Source organism: Humulus lupulus, chromosome 7 (genome assembly GCF_963169125.1).
Source record: "Humulus lupulus chromosome 7, drHumLupu1.1, whole genome shotgun sequence".
NCBI classification, from domain to species: Eukaryota; Viridiplantae; Streptophyta; class Magnoliopsida; order Rosales; family Cannabaceae; genus Humulus; species Humulus lupulus.
In genome coordinates, this window is record NC_084799.1 from 206324487 (window position 1) to 206344166 (window position 19680).

Consider the following 19680-nt stretch of genomic DNA (forward strand, 5'->3'; position numbering starts at 1 on the left):
AGTAACAGAAATTTTTTCAGTGGTGTTGCTTTTATCTATATTTTTAATTTATGTAAAAAGCACTCCAAAATTTTTCACTATTTTTACAATTATCAGTTGCACCTTTGATATTTTCTCAATTTTCTCAATTTTAATATTTTTTGTACAGCATGAATAATTACCTGGTGAGGTGAGGCTAATTTTCAATAACTAGTTAATAAAAAAAAAGTGCTAAATCATTACTCAACCAATAATTATTTACTATGTTATGACTCATCATATTATAATATATAATGTAAAATAATATGAATTATGCATATATGTACATCAAAATTTAACTCAACTATGTATGTTTATAACTTATAACCTAAGTTGGCACATTGTACTTGGATATAGACATTTATAAGTGTAAGATTTTTCTCTTATACACAACTTGTTATTTTCCAGTAGAAAGTTAAGGTTGGGAAGTAAAAGATAAATTGTTATATTTAAAAGTTGGTCTCACTATTTAGAAACTTTTATATTATCCTTTACCTAATTAATTTAATGAGTAATAGTTAGTGGGGTTGTTAAAAAACTGATAAATAATCTAATTATAACTGATTACTAAAAATTAGATATTTGAATATAATTGGATCGGTTTAAATCCAAATTTGGAAGATCCAAATTGGAGTCTCTTGGGGGGTGGGGGTGAACTTCGTTCTTTGTGATGTTTTTTATTATCTAAAAAGTATAAATTGGATGAGATTCTATTATTTAATTTTTGTGTTATCTGTCGGTATTTTTAATTTTGATTACTTTACGAAGATCATACGAATAAATAAAGAAAAGTAATATTAGGGAAAAAAATAAAGGAAGATAATGAGAATAATTACTTTAAATGTGTTGGGGACATAGCTTGAAACGAATAATAAAATAAAATTAAAAAATACTTTTCTATAGTAAATTCTCAAAATAAATTGTGAAAAATGGGAAAGGAATATGAAAAGAAAAGAAAACGTATATTATGTTTATGCTATTGTTATATGAATTATCATCGTTAGCATGTGTATCTTTCAATTCAAAATTTGGTTAATTACTTCTACATTAATTGCTTCTCTTTTTCTCATTTTTTATTTTAAAAAATAAAAATCTCCATCCTGGATGATCGAAGGACCAAGTTTGAATTTAATTATCATCACATATTTAGTCATGCCAATATAAATATATATATATATCGTTAAGTACTATATATTATATTATAGTATTATCAAATGGTTCACTTCAAATGAGTATTTATTTAATAAATATGGCTAGATAAAGTACTGAAATTGAAATTACGTAATTAGATGCAAAGAATTGGAGACATAATAATTACTTTGCTTCTTTGAGTATATATATATATATATAAAAGATTATGAAGAAATAATATAAGATTCTCCTCGTTAACGATAAGTAAATGATTTCAATTGTCATAAGATTCGTCATTTTTAGTGAATAAGAGAAGAATTATTCTTATCTTGTTAAAGTGAGTAATAAATTTTTCGGTCGATTATCTTCTTAAATTTATAATCTGCTCCTATTAACTGGTCGATCAAAAATATATCATGAGTTAAATTTAGCACAAAATAAATATTACATTTTTTAAATAAGGAAAAGTAATACTAGGAAAAAGAATAAAGAACATAACGAGAATAATCACTTTGAGTGTGTTGGGGACATAGCTTGCACTGAAGAATAAAGTATAAAATGATCACTTTTATCGATAGGTCACAATGGTGCTACCCGTGAGCCTAAATGATGTGTTGCTAGAATTTTATTTAAAGGTTGGGAAGTAAAGATAAATTGTTATATTTAAAAGTTGGTCTCACTATTGAGAAACTTTTATATTATCCCTTACCTAATTAATTTAATGAGTAATAGGTAGTGAGGTTGTTAAAAATCTGACAAACAATCTAATTATAATTCATCGCTAAAAATTAGATATTCAATTATAATTGAATCGGATTAAATTCAAATTTTGAAGATCCAAATTGGAGAGTCTCTTGGGGATGGGGGCCCTATGTTTAGGCTTAGCTTGTCTATAGTTAGGCATGAAATTTGTTGTTTGTGATGTTTCTTTACCTAAAAAAAATATAAATTTGATGAAATTCTACTAGTTAATTTGTGTTTTCTATTGGTATTTTCAGTTTTGATTATTTTACGAAGATCATACGTATAAATAAGGAAAAGTAATATTAGGGAAAAAAATAAATGAAGATAATGAGAATGATCACTTTGAATGTATTGGGGATATAGCTTGTAACGAATAATAAAATATAGTTAGAAAATACTTTTATATAATGAATTCTCAAAATAAATTGTGAAAATGTCAATATGAAAAGAAAAGAAAAGTTATATTATGTTTATGCTCTTTTTATATGAATTATCATTGTTAATATGTGTATCTTTCAATCCAAAATTTGGTTAATTACTTCTACATTAATTGTTTTTCTCATTTTTTATTTTAAAAAATAAAAATCCCCTACCTTGATGATCGAAGGACCAAGTTTGAATTTAATTTCACCACACATTTAGTCATGCTAATAAATATATATATATATATATCTCGTCAAGTAGTATATATTATAGTATCATCAAATGATTCACTTTAAATGGGTATTTATTTAATATATGTGGCTAGTACTAAAATACGTAATTAGATGCAAAGAATTGGAGACATAATAATTACTTTGCTTCTTTGAATATATATAGTTATATAAAAAAGATTATGAAGAAAATAATATAAGATTCTCTTAGTTAACGATAAGTAAATGATTTCAATTGCCATAAGATTCGTCACTTTTAGTGAATAAGAGAAGAATTATTCTTATCTTGTTAAAGTGAGTAATAAAGTTGTCTTTTCTTAAAATTATAATCTGCTCCTATTAACTGGCCAATCGAAAATATAACATGAGTAAAATTTAGCACAAAATAAATATTACATTTTTTAAATAAGGAAAAGTAATACTAGGAAAAAGAATAAGGAACATAATGAGAATAATCACTTTGAGTGTGTTGGTGACATAGTAAGAATAAAGTATAAAGTGATCATCTTTATAGATCGCAATGGTACTACCCTTGAGTCCAAACAATGTATTGCTAGAATTTTATTTTGAAGTTTTGGAGAAAAAAGAGAAAAGAGAAATATATATTTGAAGAAAGAGAAAACAAAATTGTAAATAAAATTCAAATCACCTTCAATTATGTAACTATTCCAATTAGAAAATACTTTTATACATATAGTGAACTCTCAAAATAAATTGTGAAAGTGTGATTAAAAGAAAGAAATATGAAGACAAAAAAAAAGGTTATATTATGTTTTATTAAGTTCAATGCCTCTTGTTATTATGGAATAGTTCACTTCAAATGGGTATTTATTAACTTGCCTAACAAAATTGATTGTCACTTTTCTTCTTCTGTTGCTATGATTCAAGATGTGGGATTGAGAGTGTGGTAAATGTGTAAATATCTTATAATAAAACTAAATCATACTAGATAATCAATCATATTGTTAGGTCTCTCAAAATACTTCATCACTGGTTTTTTTTTCCCTTTTCCGAAACAATGAAAGCTCCAAATAATCTCCTTGTCTTCCTATTTTTACTTTCACACAATACATCTTCACAAATCTGATGATCTTATTCCATGATGTCAAATATCAATTCAATCTCAAGACTGATGATATAATACACAACCATGCTCTTGCATAAAATAATATATATATATATATATATATATATATAGAGGGAGCGACTATAAAAAAATTTTTTTTTTGCAATATTGGTGCATTCTTTTCTATTTTCTACTTTTGGTACCTGAATAAATATAATCTCAAATTTCTTTATATGATGGTGTACATTATACTTATCTAGTACATCCTACAAATTTTTAAAAAATTCTAAATAAATTATGATACCGAAAACAGAGTTTAAACTGTCTATTACACGCATGCCTGTTTTTTTGTGTACGCGTGTAAAATTTAACAGTTTAAACTCTGTTTTTGGCTTCTTAAACTATTCAGAATTTCTTGAAAATTTGCAGAATGTTCTAAATACCTACAGTGTATACCATCAAATAAAAAAATTTGAAATTATATCTATCCAGGTGCCGAAAATAAAAAAAGAATGCATCGGTATTGTAAAAATAAGGAATGTGTTATAGTGGTTCTATATATATACATATAATGGCAGAAGTAAAGATCATGACGTGTCTTTACAGCCATTAGAACTATTTTAACTACTTGGAACATCTCAACCACTTGAATCAAGATAAAGTTTCAATCAAAAGAAGATTATCACAATAAAAGATGAATAAACAAACAACATGTGCAGTAGCAGGCTTCACTAGCTCAAACTTGTAGCTTGGTATTGTGTTTTTTTTTTCTTTTTACAAAAATTTAGAACTATTTTAACTAGTTAGTTCAAGGTTATGAGTTACACTAATTCACTAATCAAGCAAAAGCACAGAATAAATATCATCTCAATTATATTGATACAATGAACAAGCTCCCTACTTTTCCTCAATACACAATCCTTTGGAACAGGATATGATGTGAAGTCATGAGTTCCTAATTCTTTCCCTTAGCACCTGACAAGCCCCAAAAATTTATATCAAATGAAAAACAACTCCAGAGTGTGTGTGCATATATATATAGTTAATATTTCAGAAGAGGGAAAAAAAATACAAACAATATGATACAATGGAGCTTTTTAAGATTACCCGTCAATCGTTTCAATCAAAATTTTCATCATCCTTCATATACTTCTCTTGCACTGCTGCAACTGTGAACTGTTTTGTTAAGAAAACTTCATTACTAGACATCAGTTTTTCTTGGAACACAAGTAAAAAAGAAAATGCAGAATAGCCCATTTCAGGAGAAGTCTAAATTTGGTACCGAGACACGACGATAAGCAGATTATAAGAAACAAAAAAAGATTAAAAGGATATCTGTAATAATCCCAGTCAACAGGACCGACTGCAATCTTGCTGAATTCAACTGCACTTGCTTCTATTCCAGCAAAAATGTATCCATTGCTTTTGTCTATGAGCTTCACCAGATTCCCTACACTTTCTTTATCCTGAAGAAACAAGTACAACTGAGTTACCAGAATTTAATAGTTATTAATATGTCAATGACCAAAACAGAACAAATTGGCACACCTGGATATCTAGGGTAGAAAAATTGACAATACTGTAGTCTTCTATCACTTCACAGAGCTCCTTGGTAAGCTTTCTGCAATAAAGATAATCTGCATTCAGACAAGACCTATATATTGCCATTTCCTTTTGGCTAACCTAAGAAGACATAATATATATGCCAAATGAAACTTCAAACATGCATACAATTTTTCATTTAAAAAAGGGAAAGAAAAAAAGGCCTGTCTTAAGTCAAGCTGTCTGTGATGGCAGCTCCTCTACCCCATTTAATGACAGTTGAGAATCTTAATGCCTAACTTCAAACTAAATTGAATTTACTTTCTTGAGCTCTAAAGAACATATGATACAAATATTTCCAGTCAATCATCATGTTGTTAATGGTGAAAATCAGATTTATAACGTTTGCTTCGCTGAAGGCTCATCATTAGGAATAGTAGGATCTTTGAAGACGTTTCTTGCACTGTGGATAACATTTGGGACAAGATCAAGTTTTGGGTTGCCACTTGGGTGTTTAGATCGAAAGGTTTTGAGGGTGTCTCTTTCTTGGATCTATGTAGGGAGTGGAGTAGTTTGTGGTAGTTTTAGTTTTTGAAGGGAGTGAGTCTGTGGGTGTTCATTTAAGTTGGTTTTGGTGCTTGTTTTTGTTTTTGATTTTTATTGTTTCGGTCTTCCTCCGCCACAAGTGAGGGTTCTATTTTTGTCTTTTTTTCAAAAAAAATAAAAAGGCTCATCAATAGGACAAATAGACTATGGAAATCAAATTCAATTACAAGCTTCATGAATGATGCATGTGTTTTACTCAGCACAGATCTTAAGACTTCTGTAACATGGATTAATCACTTTAATGTCAGTAATAAATCTCTTCTAATAAATTTGTCTATTGAGTTCTCTTCAGATGCACATAACAAGATTAAAATAAACCTGTACTTAGCAGAGCGAGGATCCTGATCAAGATGGTGCTGTAAGTATGATAAATCTTGAACATCTGTATAGAAGTCCAAGTTAAAGGCTGCAACACATAAAAAAAAATTAGAAAGAAAGAAGCAATATTAATCGGAAAGACAGAAGCACAACATGTTGAATCAGGAAAAGAAAAAAAAAAGGCATAAACTCACCCAGCCTTCCATAATTCTCTATTAAATCAATCTTTGACAAAACATTAATGTGTGGCAGTTCCAAATGGAGCATTGTTGATAAAGAGAGAAGCAATGCACTGACATATTTCCCAGGATCGCTGCAGAGATGGGCGTCAACTAGATGGACAGCGGTCAACTGCATCAAAATGACAATCCCATTAAGATAGCGAGCAGAAGTTAATGAAGTTGTTCAAACTCCTAATCACCGATACAAACATGTTAGCAGAAGACATAATCATATATCATACCCTAAGGTTCAACTTTTTTATGAGTTTCATGACAACATTCTTGGCATTGGAGTGAAGAAAAAATAACTCTACTTGGCCAGGGAAATCAAAAAGAAGATAGTGATCTGCAAATTAACAAGAATTAAATTGACATTTGTCACCTAAATAAGATATATAACTGAAGAATGAACCAGTTTATCAACTAATGTTTAGAATGGCCTAAAAAGTACATGAAAAAATACCAACCTTTCAATAGAGGTACTAGTTTGGCTTCTAGCCAATCAATATTTTTTTCTAGATAATCCATGCAATACACCAGTCCTGAAGAATAGGATCACAAATGAAACGTAACAATTAGATCCCACACCTTTTAAGAAGAAATATAGAGCATATATATGTAAGTATATATAAAACCAAGCTTAGAATAACACATCAGCTAACCTCCATTAGGACCAAGGGAATGCTCTGTCATCACATCACTGAGCTTTATAAGATCCTCAATGTTAATGTCACATTCATATCTAGGTACACATTAAGTAGACTTAATATTGACATAAATTCAAATACAATATACTCGAAGATAAATGAAAATCAGAAAGCAAACACTGCTGAAGAGGTCAAGGATACGGCAATGAATCATTAGCAGGATCAAGATTGATAATAGCAACCTTCCTGTACACAACAACATTACATGTGTTGATTATAAACACATATATAAATTACTTTCTCATTAAATTGCAAAATGTTTATAAATAAGATGCATTGTAGGGTCTTCTTCACTAACCCAAAATTCTCTTTCTCGTTCACAATAGTATAATAATAATAATAATAATAATAATAATAATAATAAGGATTGAAAAACAACCCAATTTTAGAAAAGCAAAACAGTATACCTCCCGATCAGTTTCAAGAACTGAGACATGCCATTGCAGTATGTGGTTTTTCCTGAACCAGGTGGACCAATCACAACTTGTCCAAACACCATTTTCACTTCCTCAATTAGCTGTAGGTTACAAGTTTTATCTGGTAAAGTACACAATGTGAGAGAGAGTAGAGATGAAAAAGTTTACAACAATTTGGTTGGCATGACTTGACTCCAGCACCATGCACATAAAGACTAAGACTACTTCCCTGATTTTTGTAAGTAAAGGTGAAACAAACTCCATTGAAATAGTTTAGCAAAAAAAAAAAATCCATCAAGCAGAAATTAAAAAAAAACTATGGAAACTTAATCAATGAAGCTCCTAAAATCTACATCAATTAATAATTATAGTAACTTAGAACACATGTTTTAAACCAATGACAAATGTGAGGTTGTCTTTATAAAGATCCTGTTCAAGATCAAATTTCCCACTTCTTAAAAATATGATATTGTATGATTGTGTATGCTATTTGAGAAGTAAATCATTATTGCCAAGAACAAAAACACAGAGAATTACAAATTTTGATGCACATGCTTAATATCCATCATACCAAATAATATGATAAAACACAAAATTATCAACCCATGAAGAAATTTAGTGGGAGTGTTACAAAAATTATCTGAGTTTGGTGTTTATATAAAATTAGACCAATTATCCCTAATAGAACCTAGAAAAGTTGATAGAACCAAAGCATATCTGATTCCTTCTCATGCTTCTTATAACTACCACATAATTTGTGGAAAATCTCTATCACAACCAATGTGACCTCAAAGAGTGGGACCAGAAAAGGCGAGGATATTTGAAAGGGTCCAAAACTCAAGCTCTCCAACTTAAAGAGCTTCATATATTGATAATTCATTTTTCACAAATATACACAGAGGGTAAAAAGAGAGAGAACAGTAGTAGTACAATCAGAAAATACATTTTGAAAGATAAGCTTCATATATAAACAGCAAATGAAAACTTCAAACTCAGAGCTCAAAAAAACTGCAAACTAAAACCCCAGCTAAGCTTCACATATAAACCCTCTATACACTACACTACATATATATGTGCACTAATTAACCAAAAAGAAGAGAACTTTGTCTCTTCCAATATACGTATATATGTATATATTCTTAATTGGACTAATTATGCAGCTTAATTAGTAGTTTATATGAGTTTTTTTTCTTCCAAGTATTGTTATTATTATGCACAGAGGAATATAACATATAGCCCATTCATCCATTGGCATTGTTTTTTCTTCAAATTTTGGACCAAAATAATCACAGCAGATAATAAAAGAGACAACAAAGTGGTGAAGAATGAATGAAGATTGTCTAAGTCAAAGATCCAAACTTGAAAATCAAAGTTAAGTGATACCTTGGCTGATGGCAACGAACACGAGAAGAGTACTGACTGTGGCTGGGCAGTTGGGAAAGGCAGCGAGTTAGAGCAGACTAGCCGTCGAGGTTGGAGCAGCCACGCCGCCGAGAAGAGTGGTGGGGAGACGGAGGGGAAAAGGAAAGGCGGCACTCTTTGGTCTTTCACGAGAAGATTTTCCTATATAAAATTATAAAAATAAAAATGAGTTAATATAATCAAGCATAAATTGCTATAAATTAAGTTGTTTTTTCGAAAAAAAAATGAGAAAAACATAAAATTGTAGTTTAAATTTTTTGGATAATTCTATGGGCCTTAAAAAAGAGGCCTAACGTAGGGCTCTTTTGTGTTCTCAATCTGTGAATAGTTTTCGGCGCGATTTTTTTTTCTGACCATGTATATTGTAGTTATTTAGAGCATCCTGCAAATTTTCAGAAAATTCCGAATAATTTACAGTGCCGAAAACAGATTATTACATGCGTAATTAATTTTTTTATGTGCGTGGAAAATAGCATGTTTGAACTTAGTTTTCGGCACTGTAAATTATTCAAAATTTTCTGAAAATTTGCAGGATGCTCTAAATAACTACAATATACACGGTCATTAAAAAAAATCGCGCCGAAAACTGTTCAAAGTTTGAGAACACAAAAAGAGCCCTATGGTAGGACTCTTTTTGAAGGCCCTACCAAAGAACTTTCCAAATTTTTTATACTCACAAATAAAAATATATTTTTGTTTTATGTTTTTTTATTTTTATAAAATAAAAATGCGTTTGATAACCATTTTTGTTTTCTGTTTTTTTAAAATAAGTGTTTGGTAATTTTTATTTTTATTTTTTATTTAAAAAAATAAAAAAACATGTTTGGTAAATATTTTTTTTTAAATTTATTTTTTATTTTCATTTTCTAAACTAAAAAATAAAAATATTTTTTGTGACCACTATTTATTATTTTAAAATAAAAAATAAGAAAATTATAGTAAAAAAAATCATATTAATAATATTCAAATAATCTTAAATTTCAAAACTTAATATCTATCCACGAGATAACACAAAATCAAAAAAGTTTACATAGTAAAATAAAAACATATAAACTGATAATTGTCCAAACTTAAAGTAAAGTATTTGATAGACCTCCTATCACTTTTGTATACACTAGGAGGGGTAGGGGATGTAAAGGCTCGGGGGTAAGTGCTGACCAAGAGGTTAGAACCAAGTAGAGGTAGTTATGTGAGGAATACTTGGGTGGGAATGGGGTACAGAGGAGTCCCGTGTGGACCATAATATAAAAAGGGTAGAAAGGAGATCATTGGGTAAGCTGGAATTGGTAATTGTAACCACTTTTGGGAGAGACCAGGCTCTCGAATACCTGGGTATCAATACAACAGTATTTCCTACATTTCTTTATGTTCTGTTTTCCGTTTTCCTGTCAATTCTTGCTATTTTGGTGGTTCGAGATAGGGCTATCCTATGGGTGGACTCAAGAAGCCGATTCGGCCTTCCTTCATTTGAAGAAGGCGATGTGTTCGGTTCCAGTGCTGGCCTTACCAAACTTTTCAGTTCCTTTCGTGTTGGAGGCAGATGCGTCGGGGGCTGGTTTAGGGGCTGTTTTGATGCAAAATGGACACCCCGTGGCCTATTTCAGCCAGATCCTATCATCGCGAGCCCGAATGAAGTCAATTTATGAGAGGGAACTTATGGCAATTGTGCTGGCTATTAAAAAATGGCGACCTTATTTGTTGGGACGCAAGTTTCTGGTGAGGACAGATCAACGCAGCTTGAAGTATTTGTTGGAGCAAAGATTGGTGGCTCTAGAGCATCAAAAATGGCTTACAAATCTGCTGGGATATGATTTTGACATCCAGTATAGACCGGGGTTAGAGAATAAAGCGGCTGACGCCTTATCCCGACTACCTTGCGAAGCTTCCATGGCTGCCATTTCGGTTCCAAATGTGGTATCCATCCCAGATTTACAGGCGCACACAGAGGCAGACTCGTTTCTCTCCAAAATAGCGAAGGACTTACAAGAGGGGCAGCAAGTCGCAGGTTATTCATTGGTGCACGGCTGCTTGAAATTTAAGGGGCGATTGGTCATACCAGCCTCTTCCCCTTTCATCCCATTATTATTACAAGAATATCACAGCAGTACCGTGGGAGGACATTCGGGGGTGTTTAAAACTTTTCAGCGGATAGCGGCTGACTTATATTGGCAAGGAATGAGAAGGGACATCCAAAAATTTGTTGCTGCATGTGCCATTTGCCAGCAAAGTAAGTATCTAGCTCAATCACCGGCGGGTTTGCTTCAGCCATTGCCCATTCCAGACCAAGTTTGGGATGACATTTCTATGGATTTCATAAAGGACTTCCGAAATCGAATGGGTTCGACTCCATTTTTGTAGTGGTGGACCGTTTGAGTAAATATGCGCATTTTATACCTCTACGCCGTCCATTTACAGCTAGTACAGTCGCTGCCAGTTTTGTAAGCGAAGTTGTCAAACTTCATGGTGTCCCACGTTCCATTGTTTCAGATCGTGACAAAGTATTTCTCAGTCTGTTTTGGAAGGAGTTATTTAGACTGCAAGGAACAAGTTTAAAGAAAAGTACAGCTTATCATCCCCAATCGGATGGACAGACGTAGGTGGTAAACCGCTGCCTAGAAACTTATTTACGCTGTTTTATCAGCTCAAAACCGAATCAGTGGGCCAAGTGGATATCTTGGGCAGAGTATTGGTACAACACTTCCTTATATTCGGCTGCTGGAATGACACTGTTCAGAGCACTCTATCACCGAGACCCACCGCCATTGGTACGTTTCGAACCAGCCAGTACCAAAGTTTCCGCTGTGGAACAAACGCTTCGCGATAGGAACAACATTCTGGAGCTGTTAAAACAGAATCTACATCGGGCCCAGCAGAAAATGAAGTTGCAGGCCGATAAGAAGAGACAAGAGGTGCAGTTTAAGGTCGGGAATTTTGTCTATGTGAAGTTAAGGCCGAGTAGGCAGCGAACAGTGGTCAAGCGCATTAATGAGAAGCTGTCACCACGATACTTTGGCCCCTTCCAGATCTTAGAACGAATTGGTGCAGCTGACTACCGTCTCCAGCTCCCTCCCGATGCCACAATCCACCCTGTTTTTCATGTTTCGCTGCTACGGACAGCGCTGGGACCAACTCAACAACCTACCAAGCTCCCTCCAGAGTTAACAGCGGAGCTGGAATGGATTTTGAAACCAGAAAAAGTCTTGGAATTTCGGCCAGGAACTCAAAAGGAAGCACCGCAAGCCTTGATCAAATGGATGAACATGCCAGAATGTGACGCAACTTGGGAGGACTTCCGTTTGATTCAAGAGCAGTTTCCAAACTTTCACCTTGAGGACAAGGTGAAACTTGTGGCCGGCGGTATTGATAGACCTCCTATCACTTTTGTATACACTAGGAGAGGTAAGGGATGTAAAGACTCGGGGGTAAGTGCTGACCAAGAGGTTAGAACCAAGTAGAGGTAGTTATGTGAGGAATACTTGGGTGGGAATGGGGTACAGGGGAGTCCCGTGTGGACCATAATATAAAAAGGGTAGAAAGGAGATCATTGGGTAGGCTGGAATTGGTAATTGTAACCACTTTTGGGAGAGACCAGGCTCTCGAATACCTGGGTATCAATACAACAGTATTTCCTACATTTCTTTGTGTTCTGTTTTCCGTTTTTTTGTCAATTTTTCTTGCTGTTTTGGTGGTTCGAGATAGGGCTATCCTATCAGTATTAAACGAGTCATAATGAAAGAAATATGTAATATATTTATATGATTGGATCAGAATAAAACTACTGCATTAACCTAACTGCAAGCACACAGCAAATGAGATTTAGATCCCAACTTCTGGTACAGATTCAATGATTATTCAAATGAAATAATAAATTCATGTAAGTGACTCAGATAGAATTTAAACTTCCAACTAGAGCTGGCATATCGCATAGTAAAATTCCATTAATAATAAACAAGTAAAGACGGCCAAAAAAGATCTTCAAAATAATAGTGAGATCGTATAAAAGAAATTCACATAACAAGAAAGAGGCATTCTAGCTTCTAGCTGCTAGCTACCTTATTATTATTACTTAAAAAAAAAAAACAGAAAATTTGGAATTGTTTCCCCTACTAAAAAATGCCACAAAAAGAGTATTATAAGTTCTAACTGAAGGCCTACAACCCAAGTTCATGTGCTTATATATATTGATAGCTCTAGTCAACATCCTAGCTTATGTGAAAAAATATATAATGGTATTGAAAAGAGCCTCAGTACCCATATGAGAGATAGCAAGCACTTGGTTGACAACATCATCCATTTCCTCATACATTTCAGCCGCACCAAGCTTCTTTATGGCAGTGTGATAAGTGGAAGCATCATTCTTGAATCTCGGTTGTTGCGAGGCCCAATTGAACAACTCCAAGCACACAAGAGGATCATCTTGCTGAGCCATAACATTGCCCAATTCTTTAGTTGTAAATCTAGGAAGAAGTTGAGACAACGCCCTTTGAAACTGAGCTTCATCGAGAATAGGCTTACTACTAGTTTTCAATCTCTTACTAACTCTCCTCCTATAAGACCTACATATAGGCTTAGTTGAGTAAAAAGAACACAAGGGAAACTGTTCAAATCCACATTGTAATCCTTTTGAAGCAATTCTGGAACATGGCTTGTGGCCCTTCAGTGCCATGAAAGAAAAGTATTGCAGCTCATTTCCATTAACCAAATTCGAGTTACACGACAATACAAAGACTCTTTTAAAGTAATACAGATATTGGCCAAATGGATCTACACAATTGAGCCTATTAACAAGATTCGAGTTCGAAAAACTGAATCTACGAAGAGAAATGATACTAAGACATACATACACAAGCTGCTGATTTTATGAATCAAAATTCTCGGCTAAATACGATGTGAGAAAGGAAAAAGGTGTAAAACATGTTGCCAGCCTTTTTGTTTTCAGATGGAGGAAAAAGAGAATTGAGTCAATGGAGGGATGAAATGAAGCTCAACTAAGAATGGAAGGAGATGATTCCTTTAGTGAGTTCCGTACAATCACATTCAATTTATGCTGGACCTCGGACCTCAAATCAAGGGAGATAGATAACCAAGTGATTACACCTTAGTTGGCTGTATATCAATGAATAATTTTTATGAGTAGAAGAGAAGAAAATTAGAGGCACACCAGATCTAAAAGAGGACAACAAAAGCTAATGTGGTCACATATAGTAGATGGTTTGAATTATTTGATTTATTATAATTTATAATTGTGATTAATTCGAAAGAGAAAAATGACATTCACTCACTTCTTATGAGAACAAAACAAGTCTAGTTTGAAGTCTTAATTAAGTCCGAAATGTGGTTAGATAAGCATTTACTAATGAAAAAAAAATACTGTAAAGAAGGAAAAATATTTTCAAATGAGCAATGTTATGTAGAAATATGGAAAACCCTGTTTTCCTACATGGCATAAAGAAAATCAGGTTGGAGTACTTTAGTTTTGTGGTCTCTATAAGCATTATACTTCTCAGGAACTATATCACTTCTTGGAGAGGAAATGAAAGAAAACTAAAATATATTCTATACAGAGTTATTACACTAAACACAGTGAGTCCTGTCTACTAAAAAGAAACCACAATCCATAATCCAACAAAATTAAGGAATTGGAATGCAATATTAATGAGACAAACTCAGTCAATTAAAAAAGGGCCGAGTAGTAATCCAAAAAGAGTGTAAGAAATCACAAAAATCATAAAACTTATTCAAAATATTATTATATTCACATAAGCATTTTATCAAACAGTTACTAAACAAACATAACAGAAACTATCCACACTCTTAGTAAAAACCATAGTCTTAGTTAGCTCAAAACCACAAATATATACATATATAATATATAAATACAGAATAATGAGATTGAAAAGAGAGCTAATTACCACAACGGAGTAGATCATATGAGGAGAAGAACAATCGGTGTCCCAAATTTTGTACTCTCTTTAGGTGAGACAGAGAGAGGAAATAGAGCACAGAGATAAAAAGAGAGAAAACACAAATCAAGAATCCAAAAGAGGTTCAAACCAGAAAGAAAGAACAAATATGTGCCTGTGAATTAAGAATACACTGAGCTTAGCTAAAATCTCAGAGACCCATGGAAGCTGATTGTAAGAACGCACTATTTTGTCTCATTGCAAAATTTGTTAGTGCCTATTCTAGTCGGCTAGTGTCTCGATATATTCTTGTAGTTTGCAATAGTTTTGTTAATGTAATTTTTAGCTAGTGTCCAAGAAAAGTCAACGAGGGTAGCTCAGCCCTTGTAAAATTAGCTCTCTAATTGGGAAAAGTTGATAAATACCTATTTTTGTGAGTAGTTAACTAAAATTAGACACTAAATATATTTAGTTGAACTTTACCCATTATTATCATGAAAATTCTCAAATTACCCTTATTTAAGTACATGATTCTAAGTGTTGTTGTAATATGTATTATATATGTCATATAATAGTTAAATTAGAAATACATTCTAATTGTAGTGAGTTTAAGGAGAAAAAAAAAACATGTAATTGAAGGGGTATAATTGGTACATTAATTAAAAATTTAGGTACTAAAATAAGAGTTAAAAATAGTGGGTAAAAATTAAAATGTATTATTTAAAATGGATACAGGATCTAATTTCCACTTGTTGTTAAATTTGGTATTGGGTGATTTATTAGCCTATGAAGTGGTTCTTATAAAAAAAAAAAAGTAGGTAATCATTTGTTACCTTGTGTTTTTACAAAGTATCATTTTGGTATCTTCTGTTTTCAATAATGTTCATATGGTACCCTGTATTTTAAAATAGTACATATTTAGTACTATAAACTCAAATTTAATTAATAAAATTTTACCAATTTAATTAAACGGATGTTAATTGTGTAAGTTCCAAATTTAAATTTTAATTACTTAATTACATATAACTGATGACAGTTGATCATATTGACAAAATTTTATCTATCAAATCTGAGTCTAGGGTATCAAATATGTATAATTTTAAAATACAGGGTACCATATGAGCATTATTGAAAACAGAGGGTACCAAAATGATATTCTGCAAAAATATAAGGTACCAAATGAGTAAATTCTCTATAAAAAAAAAAATAGTCATTTGGAGTTTCTGATGCAAATTGTCGTTTTAAAGATACCTTGTCGTTTTTTTTATTACCACTACCACCGGCTCCTCCATCTTCTCCATCTCCGACCCATTTTCTTCTTCTTTTTTTTTCACTTTTATCTTCCATGATCTCAGGACTTTAATTAATTCAGATGAAAACACAAGAGGCGTGGTGTTTGATTAGATCTTTAAATGTTAGTTTTGTTTGTTTTTTAGTGACTTCTAAACAATTGTCTTATAATCTCCCTTTTATCAGTGTTTGAATGACAATTAATTTATTAATTATTTTTATTAAATTTATATTAATGTCAAATAAATTTTAAAATAAATATTTTATTTTAATTAAATAATTTATTTATTTTTATTTAAGTTTATGTTTGTTCTAATTTTTGAATTTGAGAGTGACAACAATAGAATATATATTATATGTTTAATGTAATTTAAATATTATACTTGGATTTCAAATTTAAGTTTCTTGCTAGATTTTTTATAAAAACAATTTGTTGCTATTTCACAGTAGATTATATTATATATTTAATATGATATTATTCTAATAAGTGAGTTTAAGTTTAATTAAATTTTATTTAAGTTATAAAACGTATGATTTTATTATTTTTAAATAATTATCATTGTAAAATATTTCAAAAATATCATATTTTAATTTGTTTAATTATTTATTATTTTAAATAATTATTATTGTAAAATATCTCAAAATATCCTACCATTAAATATAAGAATATTCTGTTAAATATAAAAATATTTCGTTAAAGTTAACATTAAAAAAATAAAAAAACTGTTAAAACCAAGAATTTTTGTTTTCTACACACTTATTATATAAGAGATAATAAGTGTGTAGATAACAGAATTTTTTTGTTTTAACAGTTTTTATTTTTTTAATGTTAACTTTAACATAATATTTTTTATATTTAACTGTAGTTTGTAAATACTTGAACTTAAATAAAATAAAATAAATAATTAAAATAATATATTTTTGAGATATTTTATAAAGATAATTATTTTAAAATAATAAATAATTACACAAATTAAAATATGATATTTTACAATAATAAATAATTAAACAAATTAAAATATGATATTTTTGAGATATTTTACAATGATAATTATTTAAAAATAATAAAATCATGCTTTTTATAACTTAAATAAAATTTAATTAAACTTAAACTCACTTATTATAATAATATCATATTAAACATATAATATAATCTACTATGAATTAGCAACAATTTTTAAAAAAAAAAAAAACAAGCAAGAAACTTAAATTTAAAATTCACGTATAATATTTAATATTACAATAAATATATAATATATAATCTCTTGTTGTTACTCCCAAATTCAAAAACTATAACAAACATAAACTTAAACAAAAATAAATAAACATGAAACTTGTAATTGAATTTGATTTCCATAGTCTATTTGTATACTAGATACAAGTAACGTGCAATATGCATGTTTGCTTAGTTTTATTTATAAAATTTATTAATTATTTTTATTAAATTTATATTAATGTTAATTAAATATTTTATTTTAATTAAGTAATTTATTTATTTTTGTTTAAGTTTATGTTTGTTATAGTTTTTGAATTTGAGAGTGACAATAAGAAATTATATATTATATGTTTAATGTAATATTAAATATTAAACGTTGATTTTAAATTTAAGTTTCTTGCTAGTTTTAAAACAAAAAATAATTTGTTGCTAATTGACAGTAGATTATATTATATATTTAATATGATATTATTTTAATAAGTGAGTTTAAATTTAATTAAATTTTATTTAAGTTATAAAACGTGTGATTTTATTATTTTTAAATAATTATCATTGTAAAATACCTCAAAAATATCATATTTTAATTTGTTTAATTATTTATTATTTTTAAATAATTATAATTATAAAATATCTAAAAAATATCTTATTTTAATTTGTTTAATTATTCATTATTTTTTAAATAATTATAATTGTAAAATATCTAAAAAAATATCCTATTTTAATTTTTTAATTATTTATTTTATTTTATTTAAGTTTAAGTGTTTACAAACTACCGTTAAATAGATAAATATTATGTTAAATATAAGAATATTTCATTAAAGTTAACATTTAAAAAATAAAAAACCGTTAAAACAAAAAAAATTCATTATCTACAAACTTATTATATAGAAGAGATATGTCCATAATTTATAAAAACTTGTTTGAGAATAAAAACTATTCAAATATAAATCACTTTTATTTTCCACTCTTACACAATCATCACTCGAAAAATAAAATGAGCGGTGCATGATTTTAATATAATATTTTTTATAAAAAGAAAAAAGACAAGAGATACATTTGTATATACAAGTATAGATATAGAAATAAGCATTTTATTTAATTTTTCCAAAAAATATATTAAATTTATAGTATACATAAACATTAGCAAATTAGATTAAATAGTTTTACCTCAATAAAAATAATTTAAATAATATATTTGTGAAATAAAATTTATAATGTAAACATACTTTTTATAAAGGCATCGATACTTTGTTAATGAATAAAATTTATAATATACACATAATATTATTTTCATTAACAATACTATTTATTAAGTATGCTATGCCTATTTTTTGAGTTTATTTATTGGATTATTGCAAATAGGATATTAGCTCAAGATATGCACATTCATTTGGAAAGTAATTGCTAAATGTTTTCCAAATTGTATGGCATTAATATTTTGGAATAGCTAAGCCTAAGACTGATCGGGTCAAGGATGTCACGAGGAAGAAAACGTTTAGAATAAAAATATGTTACTACCAAGCTCCGATACAGTGACAACTCGACATCGAGCTACAAGATATATGCATCAAAATCATGCACTAAAACATTACACCAATTGACGTGATAATTTCTTTTAACCAATCACATTTATTTTAGACATAACCAAAACAGTACGCGTCAATTGGTATAATATTTTGGTACATAATTTTAGTGTACATGTTATTACTCTAGTTGAAAACTACATCTATTTGAATTAAGTTAGTTCCACATTTATAATAAAAATAATAGATATTTGTATTTTGAATATCTAATGTATGTATATTTTAAATTTAAATAATGTGTCTCCTTCCTCATTTTTTATTTTGGGATTGGGAGGAGACAAAAAAAGAGGAAAATTAAGGAAAATATATAAACAATAACAAATTAGATTGAATACTTTTACATCAACAGAAATAATTAAATGATATATTTGTGCATAATATTATTGATAACATTTTAATTTTTATACATCCCTCAATATTATTGTTTTTTAGAAATTAAAATTATTGCAATATGTGAAAGAAATATAAAACTTCTAATTTTATATAAAACTTTGTAGTTTAATAATTTTGTTTTTCACATACATTATTCAGATTTTCAGTAATATTAGTCAACTCAATTATGAATGCTTATATATGCAAGATTTTCATTTTATAAACAATTTCTTGGTTTTAAGTTAGTGTCAAGTAAAAAGTTTATTTGGAAAAAATCAAAGAGGTACTTTTTTGTATTTTATTTCTTAATTCTTATTTTTATATTATTGTTTTTTATATAGTTATATTTTTATATTGAAAAAAAAAAAAAGAATAATCACTATGTTCCATAAGCCAAAACAAAATAAGGCTTGAAAAAAACCTTATTATTTTTTTTTTTCAATTGGGGGAGAGATGGCTGAGTGGACTAATG

At 29.7% G+C, this 19680-nt stretch overlaps 1 protein-coding gene across 1 annotated transcript; it reads right to left on the bottom strand.

Moving 5' to 3' along the window:
* Window positions 1-4344: 4344 nt before the first annotated feature.
* On the bottom strand, window positions 4345-9005 carry LOC133789260 (GPN-loop GTPase QQT1). Its single transcript, XM_062227029.1, has 12 exons — window positions 8806-9005; window positions 7414-7543; window positions 7148-7192; window positions 6962-7041; window positions 6767-6841; window positions 6542-6645; window positions 6273-6429; window positions 6079-6166; window positions 5161-5233; window positions 4947-5078; window positions 4720-4782; window positions 4345-4587 (listed from the first exon to the last, which is right to left on the bottom strand). The coding sequence occupies exons 2-11, from the start codon at window positions 7503-7505 to the stop codon at window positions 4732-4734; spliced, it is 897 nt and encodes a 298-aa protein (XP_062083013.1). The 5' UTR covers window positions 7506-7543; window positions 8806-9005; the 3' UTR covers window positions 4345-4587; window positions 4720-4731.
* Between the last annotated feature and the right edge of the window lie 10675 nt (window positions 9006-19680).

Bases quoted from the DNA above. Each gene is read 5' to 3' on its own strand.
- LOC133789260 (XM_062227029.1), bottom strand. From the start codon at position 7,505: ATGGTGTTTGGACAAGTTGTGATTGGTCCACCTGGTTCAGGAAAAACC. The intron at 6,842-6,961 runs GTTAGCTGATGT...CCTATTCTTCAG, and splicing joins TTCCCTTGGTCCTAATGGAG to GACTGGTGTATTGCATGGAT. The intron at 6,646-6,766 runs GTTGGTATTTTT...GTTAATTTGCAG, and splicing joins ACTAGTACCTCTATTGAAAG to ATCACTATCTTCTTTTTGAT.